Source organism: Leptodactylus fuscus, chromosome 8 (genome assembly GCF_031893055.1).
Source record: "Leptodactylus fuscus isolate aLepFus1 chromosome 8, aLepFus1.hap2, whole genome shotgun sequence".
In the NCBI taxonomy this organism is placed as follows: domain Eukaryota; kingdom Metazoa; phylum Chordata; class Amphibia; order Anura; family Leptodactylidae; genus Leptodactylus; species Leptodactylus fuscus.
The window spans coordinates 30,268,243-30,293,844 of NC_134272.1; the positions used below are offsets into that span (position 1 = coordinate 30,268,243).

General features: G+C 42.3%; 2 protein-coding genes across 6 annotated transcripts in view; one reads left to right on the top strand and one right to left on the bottom strand.

Moving 5' to 3' along the window:
• Window positions 1–367: 367 nt before the first annotated feature.
• Window positions 368–17,257, bottom strand: STRADB (STE20 related adaptor beta). 2 transcript variants are annotated; one of them, XM_075285598.1, is made up of 12 exons: window positions 17,207–17,257; window positions 13,584–13,643; window positions 11,118–11,198; window positions 10,072–10,174; window positions 8,623–8,744; window positions 8,207–8,315; window positions 7,375–7,498; window positions 5,379–5,550; window positions 3,358–3,462; window positions 2,208–2,452; window positions 1,584–1,626; window positions 368–838 (listed from the first exon to the last, which is right to left on the bottom strand). In XM_075285598.1, exons 2-12 carry the CDS (start codon window positions 13,593–13,595, stop codon window positions 689–691), a joined length of 1,266 nt encoding a protein of 421 aa, XP_075141699.1. In that variant the 5' UTR covers window positions 13,596–13,643; window positions 17,207–17,257; the 3' UTR covers window positions 368–688. The 2 variants fall into 2 exon arrangements, with proteins under 2 accessions (XP_075141699.1, XP_075141700.1); XM_075285599.1 differs by having other exon boundaries at window positions 17,045–17,239.
• Window positions 17,258–17,616: 359 nt separating this feature from the next.
• TRAK2 (trafficking kinesin protein 2) overlaps window positions 17,617–25,602 on the top strand; it is a 31,596-nt gene continuing 23,610 nt past the window's right edge. For 2 of the 4 annotated variants that reach the window (XM_075284973.1, XM_075284976.1), the window contains exon 1: window positions 17,617–17,732. The gene's annotated coding sequence lies outside the window, so the exon portion shown is untranslated. The other 2 variants (XM_075284975.1, XM_075284974.1) reach the window with 2 other exon arrangements.

Here is a 25,602-nt window from a genome sequence, read left to right on the forward strand (position 1 = left end):
ATTAGAAAGTGAAAAAGCCCTTTGAGCGCTCTTTGAGCCATTGAGATATGCTCAATATGTGTATAAAATGGGTAAGACATAAAACCTTTGCTTCCTCTGCTTTTACTCTAAAACTTTTCTTCCAAGTAATATGTCCTTGTTCCTATAGTACATGCTATAGGTACAAGTCTAGGATAAACATGCAATGCAATGATGGACTGACCAGTGCTTCACGTGATCACCGCACTAATGTAGGATTCATCATCTACATTACATTAAAATACCTGATTGTTTATGTTTGGCTTCTTATACAAAACAGCAATATGTAGCACGAAAATAAAAAAAGGATCTTTGCCATACAAAATGAGCTAAATCATACTAGTAAAAATAATACTTCTCGAGTGATAAAGTCAATGGCGCAAAACGGTCAGCAACACAATGTTCACAAAACAATCAAACTCCTATACTGATGGCAGGAAGGGCCGAAGCGGCTATTAGTGTCAATTCTGTGCACGACTTACCAATTCTCCGCAGTTTATAAGTGCAATATCTGTATATTCACATTATGCTCTCTGAGCATAAACCAAAAAATACACACGTGTATATATAATTCTAGAAAAGGAAACTGCCAGAAACTGAAGTCCTTACACTGCTCACTAATACGATATGTAAGGCAATAAAGGATATTCCTTTCGTGTAGTAAACTGTATTAAAGAAATGTCCATTCTTTAGCTTCATCTGTAGCTTTGTAGGGGTATTTCTTCAGGATCACTGGAAGGGACACAATTGAACTGTGCTTCCGATGTTGTGCCAGAGAGGGCAGCAGCGAGGGTATAGAGTCATGTGTCTGCTCCCTTGCCTATGAAATAAGCATATACATAGCATACACTTCATTATACTATATTATCAGGGAAGAGCGTGCAGTCACCCAACTACTGTAGTCATGTAGGACGCGTAACATGTTATACCACAAACGCCTGAAGTCACCAGAACATGGAGAAATATCTACAAGTGACATCTACATATCACGTCTACATATGACATACTATAGCTATATATCACATCTACATATCACATCTACATATGACATACTATAGCCATATATCACATCTACATATCACATCTACATATGACATACTAAATCTAGAGATCACATCTACATATGACATACTATAGCTATATATCACATCTACATGTCACATCTGCATATGACATGCATAATATCTACATAGGATAATCATACAAAACTGTGGCTCAGATTAGAGCAAATGTATACCAGACCAGTGTATATCACTAAATATTACTCATTATTGGGGATCCATTTGTAGTATAGCAGCCAGGCGCCTTCAATGCAGCTTAGTTCCCATTGAAGTCAGTGGGCTGAGCTACAGCGAAGCATCGGGCCGCTATACAGTGGATGGAGCTTTCTGCTTCCGGCCCGGTATTGTTTACAGTACAGGCACCATAGGCGGCTTATAACAGATCATCGGTCCTGGAGGCCGGGTGTCAGCCCACTACCGATCAGGTATTACTGAGGATAGGCCATATAAAATAATTAAGCCTGGACAACCCCTTTAACTATAATGAATTATGCAGTGACGTACCTGCTTGAAGAATGGATGAGACAGCAACATGCCAGCTGATGGTCTAGATAAAAGAAATGGAAGACTGGATTATGGAAATTTGCAGTTTTTTTCAGCTAGCAGGTAAAAGAAATGTCCTGCTCGTTCTTTAGGCAAATTCTGCATGAAACTCCCATTGAAATAAATGGAAGACAGAATGTGAACTGGTTTTTTTGAGGCAGATTTTTATGTGAACATGCCCTTACAAACGCAGGCTGAGAGTCATCTACTGACACTGGCAGGCGGGGCTTCCGCAGCCCCAGCCTGCCAGTGTCCAGAGATAACTCTCAGCCTGCGCTGTGAAGAAGCAGACGGCGGGGATCCCTGGCTGCATCCCGCGATCGACCCATACGTCCATTGCGATCGACCGGTAGATCGCGATCAACGTATTGGGCACCCCTGGACTACACTATTCTGGTCTTTCAGGAACGTGTATCCAAACCCAAGCATGCACACACAGATGTCAAGCACATACTTTATTTTACATACATAGCTGTATAGGTTTAAACACCTTTTTATTAATAGTATACATCCTGGTCACATCATGAACGTGATGTGAACCTAGCCTAACCACAATTAGGACATAAAGGCTGATCTCTGAATTACCTTTTCTCAGGGTCTTGCTGTAGGCAGATTTCCACCAGGTTTTGCAGAGCAGATGAGAACGTTCTTGGAGAAGGAGTTCTCAGTCGCTCACTAGTCATGGTCTGAGTCATGCTTGCAGCGACAACACTCTCTCCGATACCTGAATCCACACCAGATCGTGAGATCTTTAAGGGGGACTCTTCACAGGGAAAGGTGTTTCCATACAGAGGATTCTGTGGTGGACCTTTCAATTTTTGTAGCAGCATCTGATAGTATTGCATAGTAATGAGAAAAAAAAAGTTAAATCTCATAACTGTATAGATAAAACCATCGTAAATATATAAAATTGTAAGGGCCCTTGCACATGAATATATTCTGTCCATGGAAACGGTCCATGTGGGTAGTAGGACCCTGCTGAACTCCATGTGCATAGGCGTCACTGCATTATAGTCAGTTATGTTGTATTGAGCTCCCGAACGACCTGATCGCGACAGTAATGAAGTGACATATCGCTATTACTTCATTACTGTAATGACTGGGCTGGTTGGGAGTTCACTACATCATAACTGACTACTATGCATACGGTCCAGTTCAGACCGGGTCCTACTCGCGGACCGGTTTCCATGGACGGCACTCGATTGTGTGCAAGAGCCCTATAGCTGTTCATACACATTAGATTAATGTCAGTGAATCCAGCCATGTGTGGCAGGATCTACTAATAACCTAACGTGTTTGGGGACAGCGCCACTTCAGGCGACATTGCACCTTGTTACCCTATACCAGGGGTCCTCAAACTTTTTAAACAGTGGGCCGGAGGCAGAGCAGGTCGCACAGACATCGGGAGTGGTGCCCTCCAATAGGTAAAGTGAAGTGCGCTCCATGGCCTGGCCCGAGCTCCCCAGGAGCTTCATTATAAATGCACGCCTGCCGGCGTTGTCGGCGGGGCCAGACAGCAGTGCTTGGCGGGCCGCATGTGGCCCTCGGGCTGCAGTTTGAGGACCCCTGCGCTATACCCACCAGCTTGATAAAAACCATTCTGGGTCTGGAATATCAATCACTACATCGTGAGCAGGTACCAGACCTTATTTTTCATATGTTATTGGGCTGGGGTTATGTTAGTAGTGGGATTTTTTGGAATGTGGACTATGACATGGACACAAGAGTTTCTTACCTGAGTGCGGTGCATGTCCATGAATGGTACACGCCCAGTAGCTAATTCACAGGCAGTGATCCCAAGGCTGTAGATGTCAGACTTCACATTGTATCCGTGGAGGTCCTTAATAACAAGTGATTCATTACTAAGAACATGTAATCTAGGGTTGTAAATGTGCACAGATAGACATTATGTTACTACTGGATTTCTCTGATGTGCAGTAGCTTTAATATGAACGTAAAACAAGCAAGCTAAGAGTTATTCTTACATATTAATCCTACGAGACACAATATCCTGGTTACAATATGGTTACAGAAGTCGTGCTAGAATATCCTGCAGTGCCGCGGGCAATTCCAAGTTTGCAGTGTTGGCCTTGTCTGTAGCAGATGCTTATTTTATGTTCATTGACGGACTATATTCTTGTATTATGTTCTGAAACTATAAAAATCTGTCATATCAGACGTCTGTGCATAACTTTCCAAAGGCCATTCAGTCCGGAGATTTATGGATCTTATCTTATTATTTGACTTCATCTATCATAATTTATTTACAACCTGTCATATCAGAAGTCTCTGAACTTTAGTCACGGTATGAGCTGTAAAAATAACTACCCCTGACCCTGTATAATAATAATCCTGTCTCAATAATAAAAGTAACAAATACATAATACAGCCAGAAACTGTGGAAAAACTGCAGTTCACAGAGGTCATTTTTTATGTGTTTTTGGTCTCAGGTTTTGTGCAGTTTTTCAACATCGTTTGCCTGTAAAACTGCATGCAAATGTTAGGCTACCCTCAGCAATGTACAGTACCAGACATGTGGATTCCTCCATACGATTTTCTTCAGACATGCTGCAGATGTTCACTGTAGATGCCATCTCAGGCTAACTTTATAGGTCCAAGCTCCATCCACATGTTAAAGGACACCACTAGTGACGACTCATAAAGTTTTATGTTTGTGTAATGACAGTCACCTCTATTACAAAATTGTCAGACTACTGTATAAGCAATGCCGCCCCTGCTACCTCTTGTGTCACCCCATCTACCTTATAGATTGTAAGCTCTTGCGAGCAGGGCCCTCAGTCCCATTGTGTGAAATGGCTTTCTTTGTAATGCATCTTTCTGTCTGTATTTGAACCCTACAAATTGTACAGTGTGGCTGAATATGTTGGTGCTATATAAATAAAATGTATTATTATTTATTATATTATTATTAGATCAAACTCTTTCAATGCAAAGGATAAAATCTGCATGTGTGATCCAAGCCTGTGTTCACAGAAACAAGTCCCGTCACGGAGAAGACTCTGTGCATGGGTCATGTTTTCCAGGATTGACTCGGCTGTGTGATGTGAACTCACTGCATAATAGTGAGCTATGATGTCTTGGCCATTCAGGAGCTGACTGCCTTGTAACTCACTAAGTTCAATTCACATAGTCAAGATCAGGCCAAGAGATATGGCCAGCACATGGCTCATCTTCCTCGTGCAGGACTCGGCAGTGTGAATCCAGCCAAAGGATTTGTTCAATACCAAAAACAAAAAAGAAAAAAAATTTTGCACTTTTTTCAATGTATTCATAAGACTACATGTAGTTTTATCCCAAGCTACTGTGGTTTTGGCCATGCAGTTTTACAGGTGCAAAATTCTAAAAAACCTGCACAAAAATTTTAAAAAAACCAAAACTTAAAATCCATATTGATAAGCAGTTTACAAAATTTTAGTTACTTTTATTATTGATACAGATTGCGCCGTGAATAATTCATTTTACAGCTTATACGGTGACTAGAGTCTTCTGATATGACCGGTTATAAAATAATTGGATGAAGTTAAAGTAAAATAAGATAAGATCCATAAATCTTCTGTCTCAAGAACTGGGTGAATGGCCTTTGGAAAATTCACAGGAATAAGTTTTATCTAATTCTTACCAACTACTACTTGTTAGGCCAAGTATTTACTTCAATTGCCCATCTTATCCAATAAGTCATTGAACTGGATATACAACTAGCAGATCTATAAAGCAGACAATATAAAAACTACTAACCTGTCTCAGTAGCTCAGGACTCAACCAAGGAAGCATTGCAGTGCTAAAGTCAGGAAAATCAAATGCCACCTTAGCTTTTTCTCCCCTTCTAACCATATTGTAAAGGTGACCAAGTCCAGACAGCGATACAAGACCTTCTTCTGAGATGAGGATATGACTACCCTTCACGCTCCTAAAAGACAAGAATACAAACATTGCCAAAGGAATTACAATCTATGGATTATAACATTGTAAAAAATTGAGCCATGAAGACAGGGCATGGCCTAAATGGCACGTAAGACAGGTTTAAGAGCTGAGTTCTTGAGCCCCATACTACTAAATCCTAGACTACCAGCCATCTCCCACCTTAACAGCCCAACTGAATTGGTGCCCTGCGTCCGTCTGGCAGGGTTGTTTGGTTGCTGCTGCACAAGAAGACTCGCTCCAAGAGAGATAGGAAAACACATAGAGATGGCAGCACCTTCAACATGGCGGCCCCTCCAACTTGGCAGACCCACTGTGTACTCAGGGCTGAGGCCACTCTGTAAATGCTGCTGCACAGCTGGAGCGGTTTGCAAGGCTCCCTGCAATGCTCACTTCCACCTCAGTTGCTGCAGAAGGGGATCCCCTTGATGAGTACCTCAGTTTGGCCAACACCACTGGCCCTGCATTCCCATGTGGCCAATATGGTGCTGCCTTCTCCTCTCCAAAAATGGCCTCCTGGAAGAATCCATCCATGAAGGAGGTTAAAGGGCATGTGAGCTACGTTGAGGACCAAAACGGATGATTTAGAGAACAGGCTCCATTGGAACAATTTCTGCCTGGCAGTGGTTCCATAGGGGACAGAAGGTTGTGATGCGGTGGAATTCTTTGAGGCTGGTTGTGGAATACTATTTGCAAATACTTATTTTCCTATTTAGGTATTGTACAGGCCCACAGCACTCTCACATGTCTGCCTCCCGCTGGTGCCCATCCCTGTCCTATCCTGATAAAACTTCTACATTTCACTGATCAGGACTGTATTCTCCGCAAAGTTAGAGACCATCCTGGTTTGGAGATTAATGACAGTAGGATTTCCATCCATTCCGATTTTTCATCAGAAGTTCAATGACACAAAGTCAAGTGTTTGGATATCCATTGTAGACTGCATGCCCTAAAAATACGCTACTCTATGAAATACCCAGCGTGACTATGTATTACTGCCATGGGTGCAACTCATTTTACAATGGATGCCTTAACTTGGCTAGTTATGAATAAATGCACACTACAGAATTATGGATAATGTTGCATTATGTCTCTTCTCTCTTAGTCCTTCATGCACTGCGGTACAAGCTGGTAGCTGTGCCGATATATTACTCCCTTTGTTTTGCGTACCCAATCCCTGAGTAATTCAGAGCCCGATTTCTACAATTATCTGATAGCTATACGGTAATGGTGAATAATAGACAGGGCCAAAACGTAGTGAAAACCCGTAACAAAGCTTATTTCAAGGAAAGGATTTCATTATAGTCACAAGGAGAGTACAATGAAGCTGATCAATAAAAACATGGCACCCCAGGTAACTGCCCAACCCTGGGTTTTTCCCTTTCGGCTTCTTCCAAGGCACACAGGCGTGCCTCACATTGCACAACAAATAGATCATTTAAAATGACTAAAAATACACCATAAAAACACATGAGAAATGTTAAAAATTAGGGCTGGGCAATTTATGCCAAATCTAAATTCTCAAATTTCAAGCTAATTGCCGATTCTTGATTTTAATTGCGATTTTCATGTTTGTTGCATGGGGAGGCGTCATATATTTGTTAAAAGCTTCTTCATCCTACCACCCAACTAGATAGATGGGGATCATAGAAGAACTTGCATGTAATTTGTAAAGAGCCAAATTAAGTTGCAAATTGTTGACAGAGAAGTACAGAATTGGATTCAATGATTTCATACCTGCTTTAGCCTAATACTAAACTTCATATTTTTGGTGTGGTCTGTTTTCAGTTAAATAGATTATATTCGATCCTACCTGTGAATATATCCATTCTGGTGCAAATAATTTAACCCTTTTAGTGTTCCATACAAAATGTTTCCTATTAAAACTTCACTCATGCCTTCAGGATAATATGTCTTCACAAGACTGCTAGCGGAACCTAGAAAGAGAAGAATGATTTGCTGTATATATTCATGAATCCTAGGTAGAACAAAAGCTTACACTCACACATTGCTAAAAGCTTCAATGGAGCGCAATTCTTTTCTCTATCACCATCTCCACCTCTTTGAATCCTTCAATGGTGCTGTTCTGACCCTAGTGCACCCCCCACCGCTCCTGAGCAATCATTTCTGTTAGGCTATCTACTGTTTGGTGGGCAGTCCTTGTCTGTCTGATCTAGCCAAGGACCACCCACCTGACAGTACAGAGTATGACTGTGATGAAAATAACTACTCGGGAATGGTGAGAGATGGAGAAAACGTTCTAACTGTGTGAAAATCAGAGGAGCAGCACCTACTGAAGGATGAATTTAGTTAGAGTAGGTGCAGGTGGAGAAAGGACCACCTTAAGGGGGATCCCTTTAAGATGATGATATCTTTCTAACTGTAAGGTTCCTGTGCATGTTACATCAGGATGAACATGCTGAATCCGCACTGGTCTGGAAACTTCATGACTAGTGTATGGTCTGTTTTACTGGCACCCAAGAGAAATGCAAAGCACAATATTTCTGTAACGCTTTTCCTTGGAAAAATTTGTTTTCAGCCAAGGAAATATCTATTTCTGTAAGTCCCCATCCCCGTGAGAACTGCCCTTTACATAAAAATAGAATGGTTATCGTATAATGAGAATAGAAATATCTGCAACTCACCGTATGCCATGAAAGGGTTAATAACCCAAAGCCATGTCCCGACAGTAAAGATTTTCCATGAAATCATAATGTTATGATGCTGAAAAAATGATGACATAAGCGCTTCATTCTGAAAGACAGGAAGAGGTAGATTAGAGTACGGAGTACTTGGGAGCCTTACAAATACCGGGGATGTTTTACCTATGTCAGTCTAGATCCTTTGTGCACTACAGTGGAGATATGTGTATTTATATACTGCCAGATTGGAGGATACATGTACTGGGCCCTGCCTGAAAGATCTTACAATCTATGAGGGGCTCACTTCACATGAAAGGTGCAATTTTAGAGACCAAATTGACCATGTGCCAGAAACAGTGATTCTTTTACACCAGGGATTGGTGTAAATCCATTGATAAAGCCCTCCCACTATGTTATACCTGTAAAAACTTGAGTTGTTCATCTGAACAGTCATCCAGATCTGTGAGCTGTACTGTCACCAGGGTTCCTGTAGGAGTATGTCGAGCGAGGTAGATTGTAGTTAAGTTATTGAATCGTTTTCCTGCAAAATCGATAAAAAGAGGAAGTTAAAGGGGTTGTCCCATCACAAGGATCCTATCTATACTGCTTGTTAATGTGAATATAAGACTTTTCCTAAATACACTGCTTCAGCAAAACTGCTTTGTTTGTCCACTATCTTACTTTATTCAATTCATTGTTGACACAGCCCTTGACTTATCTGCTCAAAAGTCAAGTAATGTAGCTGCCTGCTCTCAGGGGGGAGGGAGGAGGGGCTAAGTGCATGGGAGCGAGCCTGTGTATCTAGCTATTCCTGTGTCTGCACCACGTGACCTAGCTCCCTGATCTCAGATAGGGGAGAGGAGCTGCTTTCATTTCTGAACTAGTCTTCTGTTCTCCCAGTTATCAGGCTAGCTAATTCAATTGTGTTCATTATGGCAGAGACAGGCAGTCTCTGTATGTAACACAGAATGGAGTTGATCCTGCCTGTACATCATAGTCCAATATTGTGCATATAGTGTTTTTTGAGGACCTCCGATGACATCACAGGCCCTTCATCCGCCCCATAGGATCACGCTATGTGGTGGGCGGGGCTAAACGGCAGGCTGCATGTGAAACCCCGCCCACCAAATGACGCAAGAAACCAGGAAGAAAGAAGATTTTACAGCAGTGAAGACTGGTGAGTATGCGACGTGGGAATACCCCTTTAAAGAAAATCTTTCAGAAAACTGCTCGTTTTCTGTCTGTGTCTTTGGAGCATTGCCTAAAATTGGCTAAAAAGTGGTTATAGAACACCATGCAGGAGCATCTTTCTATGTCCATCGCACAATCCCTTTAAGGGGTCAACTTTCTTTTGCTACCTATCCACAAAAAGCACCCCCCTTCCCCCCCGGTTCTTGGGATCGTTGGGGTCTCAGCAGTCGGACCCTCTCCGATCATGTATTTGTCATCTATCCTATGGATAAAGGATAAATACTTTGCATTACAACTGTTTTAAATAGGAGCAGCCTGCACGTAGTCCCTATCCACTACAGCAGCTAATCTATGCAGGGTCTGGGACCCCCCCACCACCAGATCACATACTGATGACCTATCCTGTGGATATGGGATATTTTGGGTCTAGGTAGACGTTGGACTCACATGTATCTGACATGTATGGAACAGTATGTACAGTATACAGTACGGTGTCCATTTCCAAATATGAGAGCTTCATATCCCTTGCAAAACAAGGAGTTCCCCAATGACACATGGTGTAGACTTCTAAAAGGCTAGTCAATACTATGATAACTAAAAAATAATGGGACTTTTCTACGATTAGTTTTTCATATACAACTGTAATATCACACAGTATATATGAGGAGCAAACTCACCAAGTTCCTGTTGAAGTTCATAGTTGTTGAATTCATTGTACCGCACTGGCGTGTCATGTCCTCCCAACACAGGAGGAATCCAGCACTGCGGCAGCTCACCTGCCTACAAATATGAGAAACATGTTAACATTACATATTAATATTACATGTATTCGCAGGACGTTCTTCTTGAATCGTTGCTAAATAGTGGAATATTGCAATAGGTAGCAGGCGATAATTTACTCACCTATCCACGCTCTTGTCTTGCTGCCGCCTCTAGGTGGCGGTGCAAGTTACATCACTACGCTGAAGAACGCCAGGACATTACATCCTGGAGGTGGCAGGAGCATGAATAGGTGAGTAAATTATCACTGGCTACTGACCTAACATATCACTATGTGGGGGTAATATACTTTGTGGGGGAAAAACAGGGGACCATATACTGTATGGGGTCCAATAAAAAGGGGGCCATATATTGTGTGGGAGTCAAAAAGGGAGTCATATGCTGTATGCGGGCCAAAAAACGGGGCATATACTGTGTGGGAGCCATATTATATGTTGGGGCTAGTAAGCCACGCTATGTGACATCACTTCAGCCAGAACATTCACAGTACTCTATAGCTGGGGACCTTCCAGCTAAAGACAGAGCAAACAGCTATAGGGGTCACAGTGGTCACTCTTGCAAATGGGGCCCTCACCACACTACTGTCTCCAGGTATAGGGAATTGAATACTTACCTATTTTTCCCATGAGGCGCTTATGTGACGTCTGGCTGTGCACCTCTTTTAATGTCCTTCTGGCCATTCTGTTTCCCTCCTATGGTATCGCTTGACAGGGTAGCCAGCTGGACAATAGTAGTGGTCCACAGCCAAGTGTCACATCAAAAGAAGTACAGACACTGTACATTACAATATACAGGAGATACACAAACATCTAAGTATTACGTTCTTATTAGTTTCATGTGGTTGGGAATGGGTGCCCACTTCTACAATAGGAACAAGGGACCAGGATACCTTACTGAAATTCCTAATATTGTACTGAATAACAACATAGACGGTTTGCCTCACCCAGTGTGGATAGATACTTGTGGTCGACTCTTTATTTTGGCTTATTGATTTCACAGGTGTCCGTCTCAGGCAGGAACAGTCCTGAAATAACAAGAGGACTTTAGTAAATATACTCTACACCTGTCTTTCTCATAATCTATAAACAATTAACATGATCAAATACTAATTGGTTGCAAAATACAATACAATAAAAAAAAATTGAATTCCTAAACCACATGGGTGATCTTCGATCTGTAAAGATCAGGGCCAACAGTCACACAATTTTAAATAAACAAACTCAGGCTATATTCACACTAGCTTACTTTAGTCCGTTGTTCTGTTCCATCGTAGGATAGGAACAATGGACTAAAAGGTCATCAGAATGATATATACGTGCAAGAGAAGGAAGACATATGGTCTGTTTTTTTTTATATTACAGTGAATGATGACAATGCGGACACTATGTCCTCTGTTTGCATCCATCATTCTATTAGTTTTTCACTTGTTCTGATCCTATGATGGTGTATTATATCCTATGATGGTGTATTATATCCTATGATGGTGTATTATATCCTATGATGCTGTATTATATCCTATGATGGCGTATTATATCCTATGATGGCGTATTATATCCTATGATGGCGTATTATATCCTATGATGGCGTATTATATCCTATGATGGCGTATTATATCCTATGATGGCGTATTATATCCTATGATGGCGTATTATATCCTATGATGGCGTATTATATCCTATGATGGTGTATTATATCCTATGATGGTGTATTAAATCCTATGATGGCGTATTATATCCTACGATGGTGTATTATATCCTACGATGGTGTATTATATCCTACGATGGTGTATTATATCCTATGATCCTAAACCAGTATAAGTGCACTGGGGACAGATTTGCCTACAGACATACAGAGACTGAAAATATCATTCACAGCTCAAGCAGTAATATCGGGTGACTGGAGAGCAGAGAACATGTGGCTGTCTGTGGTCAAATCTGGCATATCAGGTTCCCCCCTGGTGCACTTGCAGGCTGATTTGCATATGCATGAACAGATAATTATTTTTACGTCGCCTCATTGCTCTGTGGCCACAATGGTTTGTTTCTGTTCCTATTATAGGCCCCTACACAGCTCTATTGTTGGTTTAGGAGGTTTTAGAACCAGATCGATTCCCTAAAACTACTTAATTTGTGAATTCCTTAAATCACCAGGTTTTATACGCACACGCACATAACCATATGACAAATACGGGTCCATATGTTACCCTTTATGGATGTGTAAACTGCACCACTGAAGTGTCAACAGCATCAGGTTATTTTCTGCAAGCTAGCATATGGTGCGCAGTATAAAAACAACCTGTTTGTTAAAGAATGAAAAGGTGTTCGTATAGAACTCAAATCAGTGGGGATTTTAGCTAGATAAGATAACAGTGCAGTATTTTGATTGTCTGCACAAGGCTTTACTGATACAGAGTGATCGATTTGGAAAATGAAAGTATTCTTGGTTACCATTGTCAATAATCAAAGTCTGAGGCAGTAAAAAAAAAAAAGTCATATAATTTAAAAGGGTTTTCTGGCCGCAAATGGATTTTTTCATATTGATGACCTATCCACAGTATAGGGTATCAGTATTTGACTCCCAGTTTAATGTCCTCCTCCAGCTACCCCAGTTTAATGCAAAATCTGAAGCAGTAAAAAAAAAAAAAAAAAAAAAAGCATACAATTTAAAGGGTTTTTTCGGTCCCAAATGGAATTCTTCACACTGATGACCTATCTACAGTATGTTGATCTACAGTATGATCTACAGTATAGCTCATCAGTATTTATTTGACCCCCAGTGTAATGCCCTCCTTCAGCTACCTCCACAGCTTAATGCCCTCCTCTAGCTACCACCAAAACTTATTGCCCTCCTCTAGCTACCTCCACGGCTTAATGTCCTCTTCTAGCTACTCCGTTTAATGTCCCCCTCCAGCTGCCCCCACAGTTTAATGTCCCCCGTTTAGTTGCCCCCAGTTTAAACTGGGGCAGCTGGAAGGGAACATTAAACTGTGAGTGTACCAGGGACTTTATACTGTAAGGGCAATTGGAGGGGACATTATAATGTGGGAGCATATAATATTAGAGTAACTGTAGGAGAATTATACTGTGTGGGGAGCACAAGGAGAAATGGGTGGGAATGGGTGGAGATAAATTTGCCATGGCACGCTATGCACACTGCACATTCTGTCCCATATGAGAATGACTGAAAAAGAAAATATTCAATAGTCCAGTCAAAGTCCAGACCAACCCAAGTGAAATACTGTGGGGCGACCTTAAGAGAGCTGTGTATAACTGAATGCCCAAAAACCACTGTCAAGATGAGTGGGCCAAAATAATCCCCCTCACTAAGAGGTGAACTTTGTTTTCCTCATGTCAGTAAATACCGACGTCTGGGATCACTGCTCAGATATTCCTAATGTGGTTGAACTTACCAGACAAGACATTGAATAAACTTATTGAGTGGTGGCTTTTTCATGAGTCCACCCAGAATCCTAAAGAGAAATGAAGAGACTGGTTTAATACAGAATAACGAGAGGAAAATGCATATTGCATTCTAAAGCGTGTAATGTGAACATGACTGGAATACCAGACTGGAATTTTATATTTCTTATTGGGATTGTACAGGAAACACAGGGAGGGATTGTGACAGAAAAAGTTACCGTACCTGACAAAGAGGGCGGGGCAATAAACCGCATAATAACCGAAAGTCGGCTCTATTAATCATCGTGAACTCGCCACATTCGTTATTCTGTTATTTTGCCTCCTTGCCCTCCTGCCTCACACAAAGGATTTGTCACTAACTGTACGCTATACATTGTTCTATTAGACTGAGGCCCCACGTTATGGAAACACAGCTTTTTTTGTTGCAGATTTTAAAGCCAAAGCCAAGAATGGCTACAAAAGGAATCGGAAATATATAAGATGTTCTTATACTTCTACCTACTGTTGGCTTTGACTCAAGAAACTGCAAAAAAATAAAAATGTTGCACAATGTGGAGCCTCAGCCTTAAGTGATTTTTGATTTAGCTCATAATAGCTCGGCCCTACTGACGACATTACCCAGTAATTTCCCTACAACTTTATCAAGAACAGGCGACAGAGACAGATTTCTTCCTCCTGGAGAAGAGCTAATTTGCATAGCAATTCCCAGACTGCATTGCCTATATGATTCCCTATGCCAGCAGAAAGAACGCCACCTAGTTATATGTATCCTATAATCCTTTTGAAAAGGAAGAATTATTCATTCATTAAGGAGGACCCTTCATGGATTTGAGCACATGCGGTGTTATATATCGCTGGAAAGCCAACAGTGTGCTGAATTCAGCGCACTGTTGGCTTTCCCCATCTGTGCTGGTACCGTAGCTCTTCACTTCAGAAGGGCGTTTCTGACAGTCTCTCAGGAACGTCCTTCTGCACAGCAGCGCCTATGGTGCTGTGCTGTGTGAGCGGGGAGGAACACCCCCTCCCTCTGTTCACAGTATACATCCATAGACGAGTATTATCAGCAAGAGAGGGGGGCGTTCCTCACCACTCACACAGTACATCACTATAGGCACTGCTGTGCAGAAGGACGTTCCTGACTGACTGTCAGGAACGCCCTTCTAACTGTGAAGAGCTACGGTATTGGCACCGATAGCTCTTCACCAGGGGCACAGATCGGGAAAGCCAACAGTGCACTGAATTCAGCGCACTGTCGGCTTTCCAGCGGTATATAACACCGCATGTGCCCAAATCCATGAAAGGTCCTCTTTAATAATAAAACTGCAGACAAGACATATTGCATCTTGTTATAATCTTATTTTTCAGTGCTAAATATATTCAGAGCAGCAATGCCTTATTACAAGGTTATTAAAAGGGTTATTTGGGATTTACACATTGATGACCTATCCTGAGGATACATCATAAATATCTAATAAGTCCAACACCCGGGACCCCCAAAAATCAGTTGATTGAAGTGGCAGCAGAACTCCAGTGAGCGCCACTTCCATTTCACAGGCCAGTGGCTTCACACTTGTTCCTCATGTGGCATTTGAGCAGATCAGTCCCATTCAAGTGGAGGGGTTGAACTAATACCAAAGCGAGCATAGCCACTATACAATGTATGGGAGAGCGCTCGGTAAGTGGTGAAGAGTTCACAGCACTCATCTCTTCAAACAGCTTATGGGTGAGGGTGACGGACCCCCCCCCCCCCCCCAGAATACTCCTTTAACAGTAAACAATATGCAATGACAACCCATGACCAGTATAACCAATGTGTACCATAACCTCACAACAACCTAATTTATTTGGCGGGAGGTTTAATCCACCTTATACATGTATACATAGTTAGCAGGTGCAGGAAACATGCTTTAGACTGAGACCACAAGCTATGGTTTTTCTAGCCAGTGTAGATTTAGCAGAAGGCACAAGTATAAGAGATTCCTTTATATTTCCCCTTCCTTTGGAAGCCACTCTTGGCTTTGGCTCAAAACAACTGCAGCAAAATCTGTAACCTGAAATACAAAGTGTAGTCTCAGCCTCCCAGTAAAGTGTAAGGGCATGTTCACATGGATACTTTTAAAGAGGACCATTCTTATCCTCTAGTATAGGAAGTGTTATATACCGCTGCAAAGCTGACAGTGCACTGAATTCAACACTCTTTCAGTCTTGCTAGTATCTACCCTGGGTCCAAACATATTGGTGCCCTTACTTATAGGCTACTGATATTACTGCACTGTCAAAGGGGCCGGCCTTATAGCTGAACGTCATTGCTGGGCAGTGAGGAACTCATAGCCACCCTCCACAATGGTATGCTTCTATAGTCTTGTACTGTAAAGGGGGCCTTTCCAACATGGGAAATACCTTAAACCTACCTACCCCTTATTTCAAAGGGAGTCAGAAAAGGACTTTTTTTAGTGTTTGTAAATGAAGAGTCCGCCCTATCTTGTCATGGTTTTAGCACCCAAAAACAGCACCAAAACTGGGTAATGAGGTTGGTGACATGTTGTAGAAACCATGGATTTCCTGTATTGATTGCACATACCCTACTGGTCAAATGTTCTCTGACACAAGCTGTACAGATAAGCTAGAAGTAGGTGTCAGTCTACCATCTATGATGAGTGCAGTGTCCAGGAGTAATATAGCTGCACTTGTTAATGGATCCCGATAGATCCCAATTAAACAGATTTCTCTCTGTCAAATAACTTCATCCTCCGGCAATATCCTCAACTTGCTACTGTTCCACTTACCACAGAGTCTGATCTGCTTACTACACACCATTGGTGGGAAATTTGAGACTCACATCTCTTCCACTTAGCTCCCTACACTAATGCGTTCCCATCATGGTTAGAAGAAATCCATCCCATCATAGATGTGACATGTGGAGGCAGAACATCCCCAAAGCCACAATCTGACCTGACAGAGTGCTTCCTTCTTAACCCCTGTACCTATCAGATCACCAACTATATGTTGCGACAACTTTTAACGCACAATAAAACTTACTTGCATCTAATATTGTTTGTTTTACTACTGATGATATAAATACTCTTATTAGAATCCGCCATACCATATAATGACTATGGCCAGTGTGTGATCCCTATCTGTCTGTAATGGTACGTCCACATGGTCTGGTGTGTGTGATCCCTGTAAGATTTTTTGCAGAAGAACATTTACAGTGCATACAAAGCTGCAAAAACCGCAGCTCATGACGCGTTTTTTCCGGGGGGTTTTGCTGCAATGTTATCGCACGGTGAGACCCACAGTTATAACCCGCCGCATAGATTGACATGCTGCGGATTTCCAGCCCGCTGCCCCATGTGGATAAGCTTTAGTATAATGTCATTCATTTCTGCTGTCACTGTAATAGGTTTCCATGCTGGAAAACCTGCAGCATATATGCCCTGTGTGAACATACCCATAGAGTCTAGAGATCAGTCCTTGGCATTCTCTAGTGCCTGCTGGAGTTGTACAGGATAGAGAAGACAGTGCAGTGTCTCCGATGTATATTTGTATTGTTCCTTGCCTCTGTCAGCATTGGAAGGAAATTCCTTATGTTACAACTTCCTGTGTTGCTGACCTGATCTGGACTTCTCTATCGCCCAGGGAGACACCATCCAACCCACAGAACTCGGTAGTAGGTTGTCCAATCACGTCCAAGTCGGCCTGTACGTCATCATCATGCGCCAAGTCCTCACAGGATGTGCCCTATTCTGCCAGTACTTTATACCAAACACAACTATTTCTGTGAATTTCACCACTAATATCACTCCATATTACACATATAACATAATAATTGCCTCATGATGCCAATTATTTGTGATTTTTGTAGAGCTTTTGATAAACTACCCTAATTCGTCTTAAGTTTGCCCACAACAAAGATGGAGGCTCCGGCTTCGCTTTTCTCCTTTTTTGAAACAGCTGCTGCAGGGGCTTTTATCTGTATGGTGAGTCGAGCGATAGCTTAGAAGGGAGCGTTTCTATTGGACGAGCGGACAGTGACATCATGAGTGTTGTCTCCCTGGAGAGCTTGGAGGAAGGCCCGCCCCCTGGAGTTGCAAGGAGGGAACCGGAGACCGGGAGCAGCCGGAGAGGTGGCGATGAAGGTCGGTGTTGGATCTTGTTTTACCCTGGGTGCTGGGGAGAGGCCTGTAGTAGGATGATGAGTGTGTGATCCACGTATACATAGATGTAACTCTATAGGTATTTCTATATACATCCCGTACTGTGACCTCTCCTCGTTGGATCATGTCTGTACATCATGTAATACAGACTGCGGCTCCACATCCCTGAGCTTTATCTCTGTGACACTTAGTGGTCTGCGACTGTTATCTCACTAAGCCTGTATTCACATTTTGTTTAGGTGATTTAATGCCGTTTTATAAGCCAAATCCAAGAATGGGTTAAAAAAAAAAAAAAAAAAAAGGCAAACCTTGGTTATATCCCCGTCTCTGCTTTTATGAACAACATCGGATTTTGGCTTAAATATGGACTAATATAATACTAAATATGAAATAAAACCCTGAACGTGTGAAAGCATCCCAATGAAGAAATCTTCTGACCTTGATTCCAATGTTAATTGAGCTCTCGTTATAAGGCCACGTCTCTGTCAGTCCTGATCGATCCCCTGCTGTCAGCTTATTGACCATACCGTAGATCTTCAGCGACTGACGGGACGCAGTTATAGTAATTAAATAGGTTTTCCAAGAGTTACAAATTATTGATGATGTGTCCTTAGAGTAGGTCATCAGTATCCGATCGGTGGGGGGCTGAGACCCCAGAAAACAGCTGCTCAAAGTGTTCATTCCTCACATGGCCTATTGCAGCTCAGTCTCATTCAAGCGAATGGGGCTAAACTGGCAGGCACAGGTACTACACAATGTACAGCTCTGTGCTTGGACTCACCGAACTCTGCCGTCTTTTTAAACAGCCGATCAATGGGGTCCCAGGTTTCAGACGCCGACCGATTAGATACTGATGATCAATCCCAAGGACGGGTCATGAATATTTAACTCTTGTACCGCTCCTTTAAGGTCACTTTGTGGATTTCTGACTGTTGAGTTCTGATGTAATGCATGTTCAGGGGCCTAATACAAAGATAGACGTCAGTTGTTCCATATCCATTCAATTATTTTGTGTTCCATGCAGAATGTTTTGTTTTACTTTGTATCCATTATGGTTGTTCAGATTGTCTATTCGGTCACATGCTAGAATTCTTATTCCTAACGTAGTGAGAGTCCGATTCTTGGTACCCTTTCCAATCACTATTTGAGGGGCCACCCCATTGTTTACTTTTGGTAACAAGAGCTGCGGTGGACAGGACACCATATTTTTCATACAATTAAGTGTATGGGACAACTCAATACTCAGAATAGTCACTATGAAAAAATCAAAAATCATTCTGTGTACATAAGTACAGGCCCTGGAGTGAAGGGGCTGCAGCGATCATATGAGTACCACCAACCCCCCCCTATGTTTAGGAGTTGTCACAGATTGGGTACTTGTATACAACCAGCAGGGGTGGCATGGAAAATGAGAACGCATTGATATTTGTATCTGCACCACCAGTCACCTCCGCTGTTCTGTTTATATCATATCAAACACCATCTGGGAGTGAGGTGACATCATTGCCGCCGCCACTCTGTATACAAGTAGAGCAGGTGACGGTGGCTCAGTGGAGGAACAGAGGCGTGGATTAAGGTAAAGTATCAGTGCAGTGTTATTTTTTTTACACCATTCTAATTCCTGACCTGGGACATCCCCTTTAAGAACTTGGATAACTTCCTTTATCTCCAAGCTCCTGCCAGTCTAGCACAGATTCTCTGTGTGATCCACAATTGATGTGCATACACCAAACCACTGCAGCAATATTGTATTATACAATGTGTAGATATACAAATCTTAGAAGTCATTATCCAAATTGCTTTGATCTACAGAACTGTATTCTGCCTACATCAGCTGGTCTGAATATTTATAAAGACTTCTGGTCTATTTAATAGATTGTTATGGAAAGGGTTAAAAAGCATACACTACCCCTTTTGTATCTCACTTTTTCCAGTGAGACTCGTGATCCTTCGGCTTTGTCTTCTTTTGCCACTTAAATGGTTTGCAGGAGTCCGGCCGGTTCTGGCTTTGTAGTCCCATGGTGTCCATTCAGGTCCCATGTCTAAAGCCTATGAGTTAAAAGATCGTATAAAAAAACTAAATATGTTCATAAAATAAAAATGGATGTCCATCTGTGAAATACAATGATGATAGTAATTGTACAGTCTGGGCTAGATGCCATTGCTGGAGCCGGCTCGCTCAGCTTGAATCATGTGATGGCGCTTTCATTGCTTTTTATTACAAGTGAATGGTAATTGACTCGTGACCTTCCTGTTACTTGACAACTGTAATTTTTCTACTACTCAGTGTATAGAGTCTATCAGCAGTATATGGGTTATAAACCGATCTCAGTACCTTGTAGAAGTGATTCTGCAGTTTCCAAATACACCCCGTTATTCAGCTTTGCACCCTGGTTTCTTGTGAATTGCTGTTTTCTGTTCCTTTGGGTATAAGTAAGAGAGCGCAGGAATCTAGAGTCGAGACCAAAGCAATGTGTGACCTAACTGCGTTTTGGAGGTGTAAATAAAATCCACCCTGTGTGCCCTCCACGTGCCCCAGTCAATGACATTTTCACATGTTTACACCGCCAGTACAATGCTGGAGCAGATCAGAAGGCCATTGTATTGATTCTGATATCGATCTGAATTTGTAGGAACAAACAGTACAGTGCCCTTCACCTTTGTTATTTGTGGTGTAGATCCTTACGTACCCTTCCCATAGAGAAGCAGGGATCTTTCAGGCTGCAGGCTCTGCTGAAGAACTCATCCATATGTGGTAGAGAAGAGGTTGTTATTGGCTTTGTGGTGGAGATGGGACGTGAAGAAAGCCATAAAGATTGCAGAGGACAATAAACATAAAGTCAGCCTGTATACATAATGGTTTAATTATCACAAGGAATTTTTATTAACTTAAAGGGAACCTGTCTAGTCGATTTGGGGCACTAAACCCTTATGGACCTGAGGTTTAGTGTCCCTAATCTCCCTGTTATAATGCTATCCATGGCCGCATTATAAAATAAAGCTTTATTCTTGCCCTGACTCTGTACCCCTCACGCCGGCACAGTTCTTCAGTGAAGCCGGGGGAGTACACCTTGGCTTTAGTGAGCATGCCCTGTACCTCTGGCATTCGTGCAGATTGTACAACCGTAGACAATTTGGGACACTAAACCCCATGTCTATAATAACATGTGGGTGGTTTAATGTCCCAAATCAACCTGACAGGTTCCCTTTAATACTATTATAGTCTCCCACCACTAGAATCTCTTCTATACCCCTATATGCTGCTATAGGGGCAATGCTGCTGCCAAAAAACAACTTTATTCTTTATGCAAATGAGTTGTTCGGTGCACACATGATGTACTTGTTTTCGCCTTTGGTCCTGTCACATGTGATTCTCTGTCGCCTTGGCACTTTGACCCCAAATATTTGCCCCTATGTTTGGAAGGACATACTTTCTCCTGATAGATGTCATTGGAAAAATGAGCGCCTTGTTGGAGTATTAGGCCCCATGCACACAACCAAGTCTGAGGAGGGGTTGATTTTTACCGTGACATGACTCAGATGACACTCTGCGTACCTCACTTCTATGGGGGACTTGGATCCATTGTGCTCTAATGACACCGAGCAGCACAGACCCTCGGACCACATATTCTGTCGTATGCATTAGGCTTTTCTGGAGTTTGCAGCCAACATTACTATTTCTGAGATTTATGGGCCGTAGGTACCTCAGTCCATCCAAAATCCAAAACTGAAATCCAAGTTAATGATAGGTTCTGGTGGATAAGCCACATGAAGTCTATTTATATCCACTAAAGGAATCCTTTAACACCTCCTCACTTGTTAAAGCTTCCAGTGTTGAAAGGAAATTTAAATGACAAGTGGAATGGCTCCCCTCCAAAAATCTGATACTCCTGAGAATATGGGAGATTCTAAATTTTAATTCTAATTTTCCTTTTTGCTTGAAATAGTTCACAGGGTTGTCACAGGGAGAAGCCGTCAGATATACTTGATGTAGTTTCTTGTCCTACAACCTAGCTACGGATCCTTGCTCTGCCCTCAGCATAGTGCCTGAGCGTTATAGGTTACTAGCCTGACAAGCTCCTGCGAGGGTTTCTATATTCGGTTTGTGTATGACCCCTGGCTTGTGCTTTGATGGTCCCTGCTTGTTTGGCCTTACCTGCCTGATTTCTGGCTATCCCTGGCCAGCTGCTATCTATACTCTGAACACCCCGGGTGGTAGCGACCTGCTATTTTCCATACAGCAAACACCAGAACCCTGTATAGGGGTTAAAGGGTGAAGACTAGGGAGGGTATTTAGATATCGCCCTGGGAGTAGCCCAGAGTCAAACCGGTTAAGGTGGCACACTGGGTCCACATCCTCCGCCATTACAGCCTCCTGCTCACCATTATATTCCACTTATTTCTGTCTTAGGTGTGCCTATATAGTTGAATGATGACAAATTGCCATCTTCCTGCCAAAATGTTGGAAATGGCCGACCCGACCTAATCTGCAAAGTGCCGGTTTATCACATACATTCACAAATAGGGTAGAGAATCTTCAAGAAGAAATTCCAATTATTTCTACATCTTCTCCTGTTCCACTTGGATTTTCAGGTGGATATTCGTAAGTGCTGGATTATTGGATGACAGATTATTGTATTATTATTATTGTGTATTATTTCGTGGAAATGACAAATGATATGCAATGGAACAAAGACCAGTTTTGCTATGTCGAGTGCTTTCTTATGTGTTTTAGAGACTTTTTGGCTGTAAAATCCTTAATCTTCTGTGACAAGCTTCTTATGAGACTAGAGTAATTAAGTGGACTTGAAAAGCGATAATCCTCCCCGCCAGTCGCCAAGCCAGGGGCGGCACAGAAAGGAGACTGGCACGCTGCTGGACGAAGCCTTTCTCCAAGCCCTGGTTGGTATACTTGGCAGCAGGAACCCTTTAGGAAGTAAGATGTCCCTGACTTTCCATCATGTTTATTGTCACGCCTGTGTATCTAGTGCTTGGGCCTATGTGTCACTTCACCAAACAGGATGTGCTGCTTGCCATTAGAGCAGCCGCAGCTTATTTCATGCTGTCACGTGGCGAGGGCTTGTTATATTTTGTGCGCTGATCTGCAGGAAGTGGTTAGGGGAGAGCAGGGCACATACGGCATGCACATGTATTGTGCTGGTTGTCATGGCAGATCGCAGGCTCGGTGTAAACCCTTTCTTGTCCCTGGAGTGACATCCGAATACGTCTCATGGAGCTGCAGATCACAACATCCTGGGCATTGAGACATGGTGAGGACTCCTTGTGTGTATCACATTGGATGGTCTGTCCTGATTGTCTTGTATTCTGGGTGTCTTTCTGTATGTAAATGCGGTTCATTTAGATAATGGAGTACACGTCATTAACCCTTTGGTCTGTTTGGAACCGTATGTTATCCTATGTAGCCAAGTAACAGAGCAACACAAGTGATCACTATGTAAATGAGACAGCTCGGCGTGACTGCAGAGCGCTGCGCATGTCCTATTAGGATTCTGATTGTGACAGCCTCCAATACGTGATGGCAGCTGCTATAAGGACACAGCCAAGGGACCAGATGCCTGGAGAGAATACCGCAGCATTAGTACATCATGTCATTCATGGCACAGCCTTACTTACTTCTCTAGCCAAGGGCAGCTGCGGACCCCTCAATACATTTATTATGCTGCAAATAAAAAAAGTACATTTTCTTTTGGCTTTTAGCGTTTTTTTTTTTTGGTCAGTGAAAGTTGAAGTTTGGATGAACTTCTGTTTGGTTTTATGATGTTTGTTCCCTTTATTATAAATGTCATTTTTTCACATATAACTGTGACAATTCCGGCTTTATTACTCTGCTCACCATACTGATATATCTGAGCACATCTATAAAGACTAAGGGCCTGTGCACCCCTCCTTAGTACAGGCACTGCCTGGCAAATTTCTTCTTCGTGATATATGTATGGACTTATTCTGCACTAGTAATGCAAGCGTGCCGATGTTTGTGTTTTGTTGTTTTTTCTCAGCTAGCATTACAAGGTATATTACAAGCCTCATGGATATCTATGACAGCGCCCGGGCGGGGGATATGCAACAGTAGCAGTTGCTACCAGGTCCTGGACCATAAGGTGTCCCCTGAGGTCCTTCTGCTACATAAAATATACCACTATTCTAAACGGCACAAAGTAGATACGGCCCCATTACAGGCTTTGCATGGGCCCAGGGGCGTCAACTTATCCCTCAGTAATAGTTCTGTTAAGTCTTATACAAAAGGGAGCCATAAATCAGCTATGTACATGAACCTTAAAGGGGTTTCTAATTCTTTAAAATTTGTTGGGCTAAATAAAAACAACATAACTTGTCCGTTTTCTCGATCCCATCGTGCTGTTTTCTAATCTTTATTATTGCTATGAATTATAGTGCAAGTCTCCAGAACAAGCCCAGTTATTTTGCACGTTGCAATACAGCCCCATATAACCTCACTACTGGGATACGAAGGTGATGTCCAAACAACATTTATGTCTGAGAATTATATTACAGGGATATTCTGTTACTCTTGACTAATGATTACAGGATTGTGACAGAAGGTCCTGTATATGTGGTAAAGGATTAAAGAGGATACATATATTAACTATACCATATGATGTGAATGATCTTCCTATGGACTAGCCATCTTTCCTTTACAATTGCTCTATTGATGGCTGTATATCTGTTGTTTGGTAAGGAGAACTTTCCAAATATTGCCAATGATTGCACCTAAAAAATATAATATGTTGGGGGCGTTTTGTGCTGGAACGTGCATAAAAAAAATTGTACTAGAGATTTTCTCTAATGTAGTTTACATTCAACATTAATGGATACAACTGGATACAAATGGCTCCAAACACTGATGTCTGTACTGGCAAGTTGGCAACTGATACAGAGTATATGGAGGTCATCTTCTCTTCCAATTCCTTGTGCTGACCCTCAAGATTCTTGAGGAGTTCTGCTTCAGAATCCTTGAGTTTCTGAACTCTCTGAACCTTCATCTCAAACACTTAAGTTTCCATCTCCATTTTCTTCATCTTTGCCTTCAACTGTTTCAAGTTTTGTTAGTTGGCCTTTGTTTGTATTGTCATCCACACCATTGTAAGTCACAGCTGCTAGTCTTCTGCTTCTGCAGTTCTCATAATGTACATTTTTGGTGACATCCTTCAGATCCTGCATGTGAGGTTACCAAAATATAAATAACTAGCCTCTGCCCGCAACTTCATCTGCGTGTTGTTAGCATCGATGATCTGCCTATATTCAGCAAATCGCTTCCGTCGATGGTTTGCCTGCTCCGGCGTTTTGGCAGCTGTCCTGCTGCTCCTGCCCACACGGTGGCGTCAGGGAGTGGGAGGAGCCCCGGCTGTGGAAGCACGCCCTGCTCGTACAGCGGGACATAGGAGTAATGTCTGTGGATGGTCGGACGTAGGCTGCTTCCATCCAAACTCTACAGGCTCCCACAAGAGGAGGAATTGTGTGTGCAGAGCACCCCGATTGGTAGAGCAGGATTCACTCATGAACATTGAATTGTGACCCATGTTTGCAGATTTGGCTCTTCCATTTGGTATGGGGGGCTTGATGCTCCGTTCTAATAATTATAGAGTAGGACCTATCCTGTTATGTGTCATCGAAACAGATCCCCCTTTTGAAATCCATGGTGGACAGAAGTCACTCTGATGAGATTCTGATGTCCTCAGAGTACATTGCGCCAGATAATCGGCCTTACAGTGTTTGTCCTAAACATTTCTATTATTACAGTCCATTATTCTGATCCGTCATTGAATCAGATCAAGGTACTGAAACGCTGACACAATCACTGACTGTGAATGGAGAC

Bases quoted from the DNA above. Each gene is read 5' to 3' on its own strand.
- STRADB (XM_075285598.1), bottom strand. The intron at 10,175-11,117 runs GTGAGGCAAACC...TCATATTTGTAG, and splicing joins CAAGTATCTATCCACACTGG to GCAGGTGAGCTGCCGCAGTG. The intron at 3,463-5,378 runs GTTAGTAGTTTT...CTTGTTATTAAG, and splicing joins GTCCTGAGCTACTGAGACAG to GACCTCCACGGATACAATGT.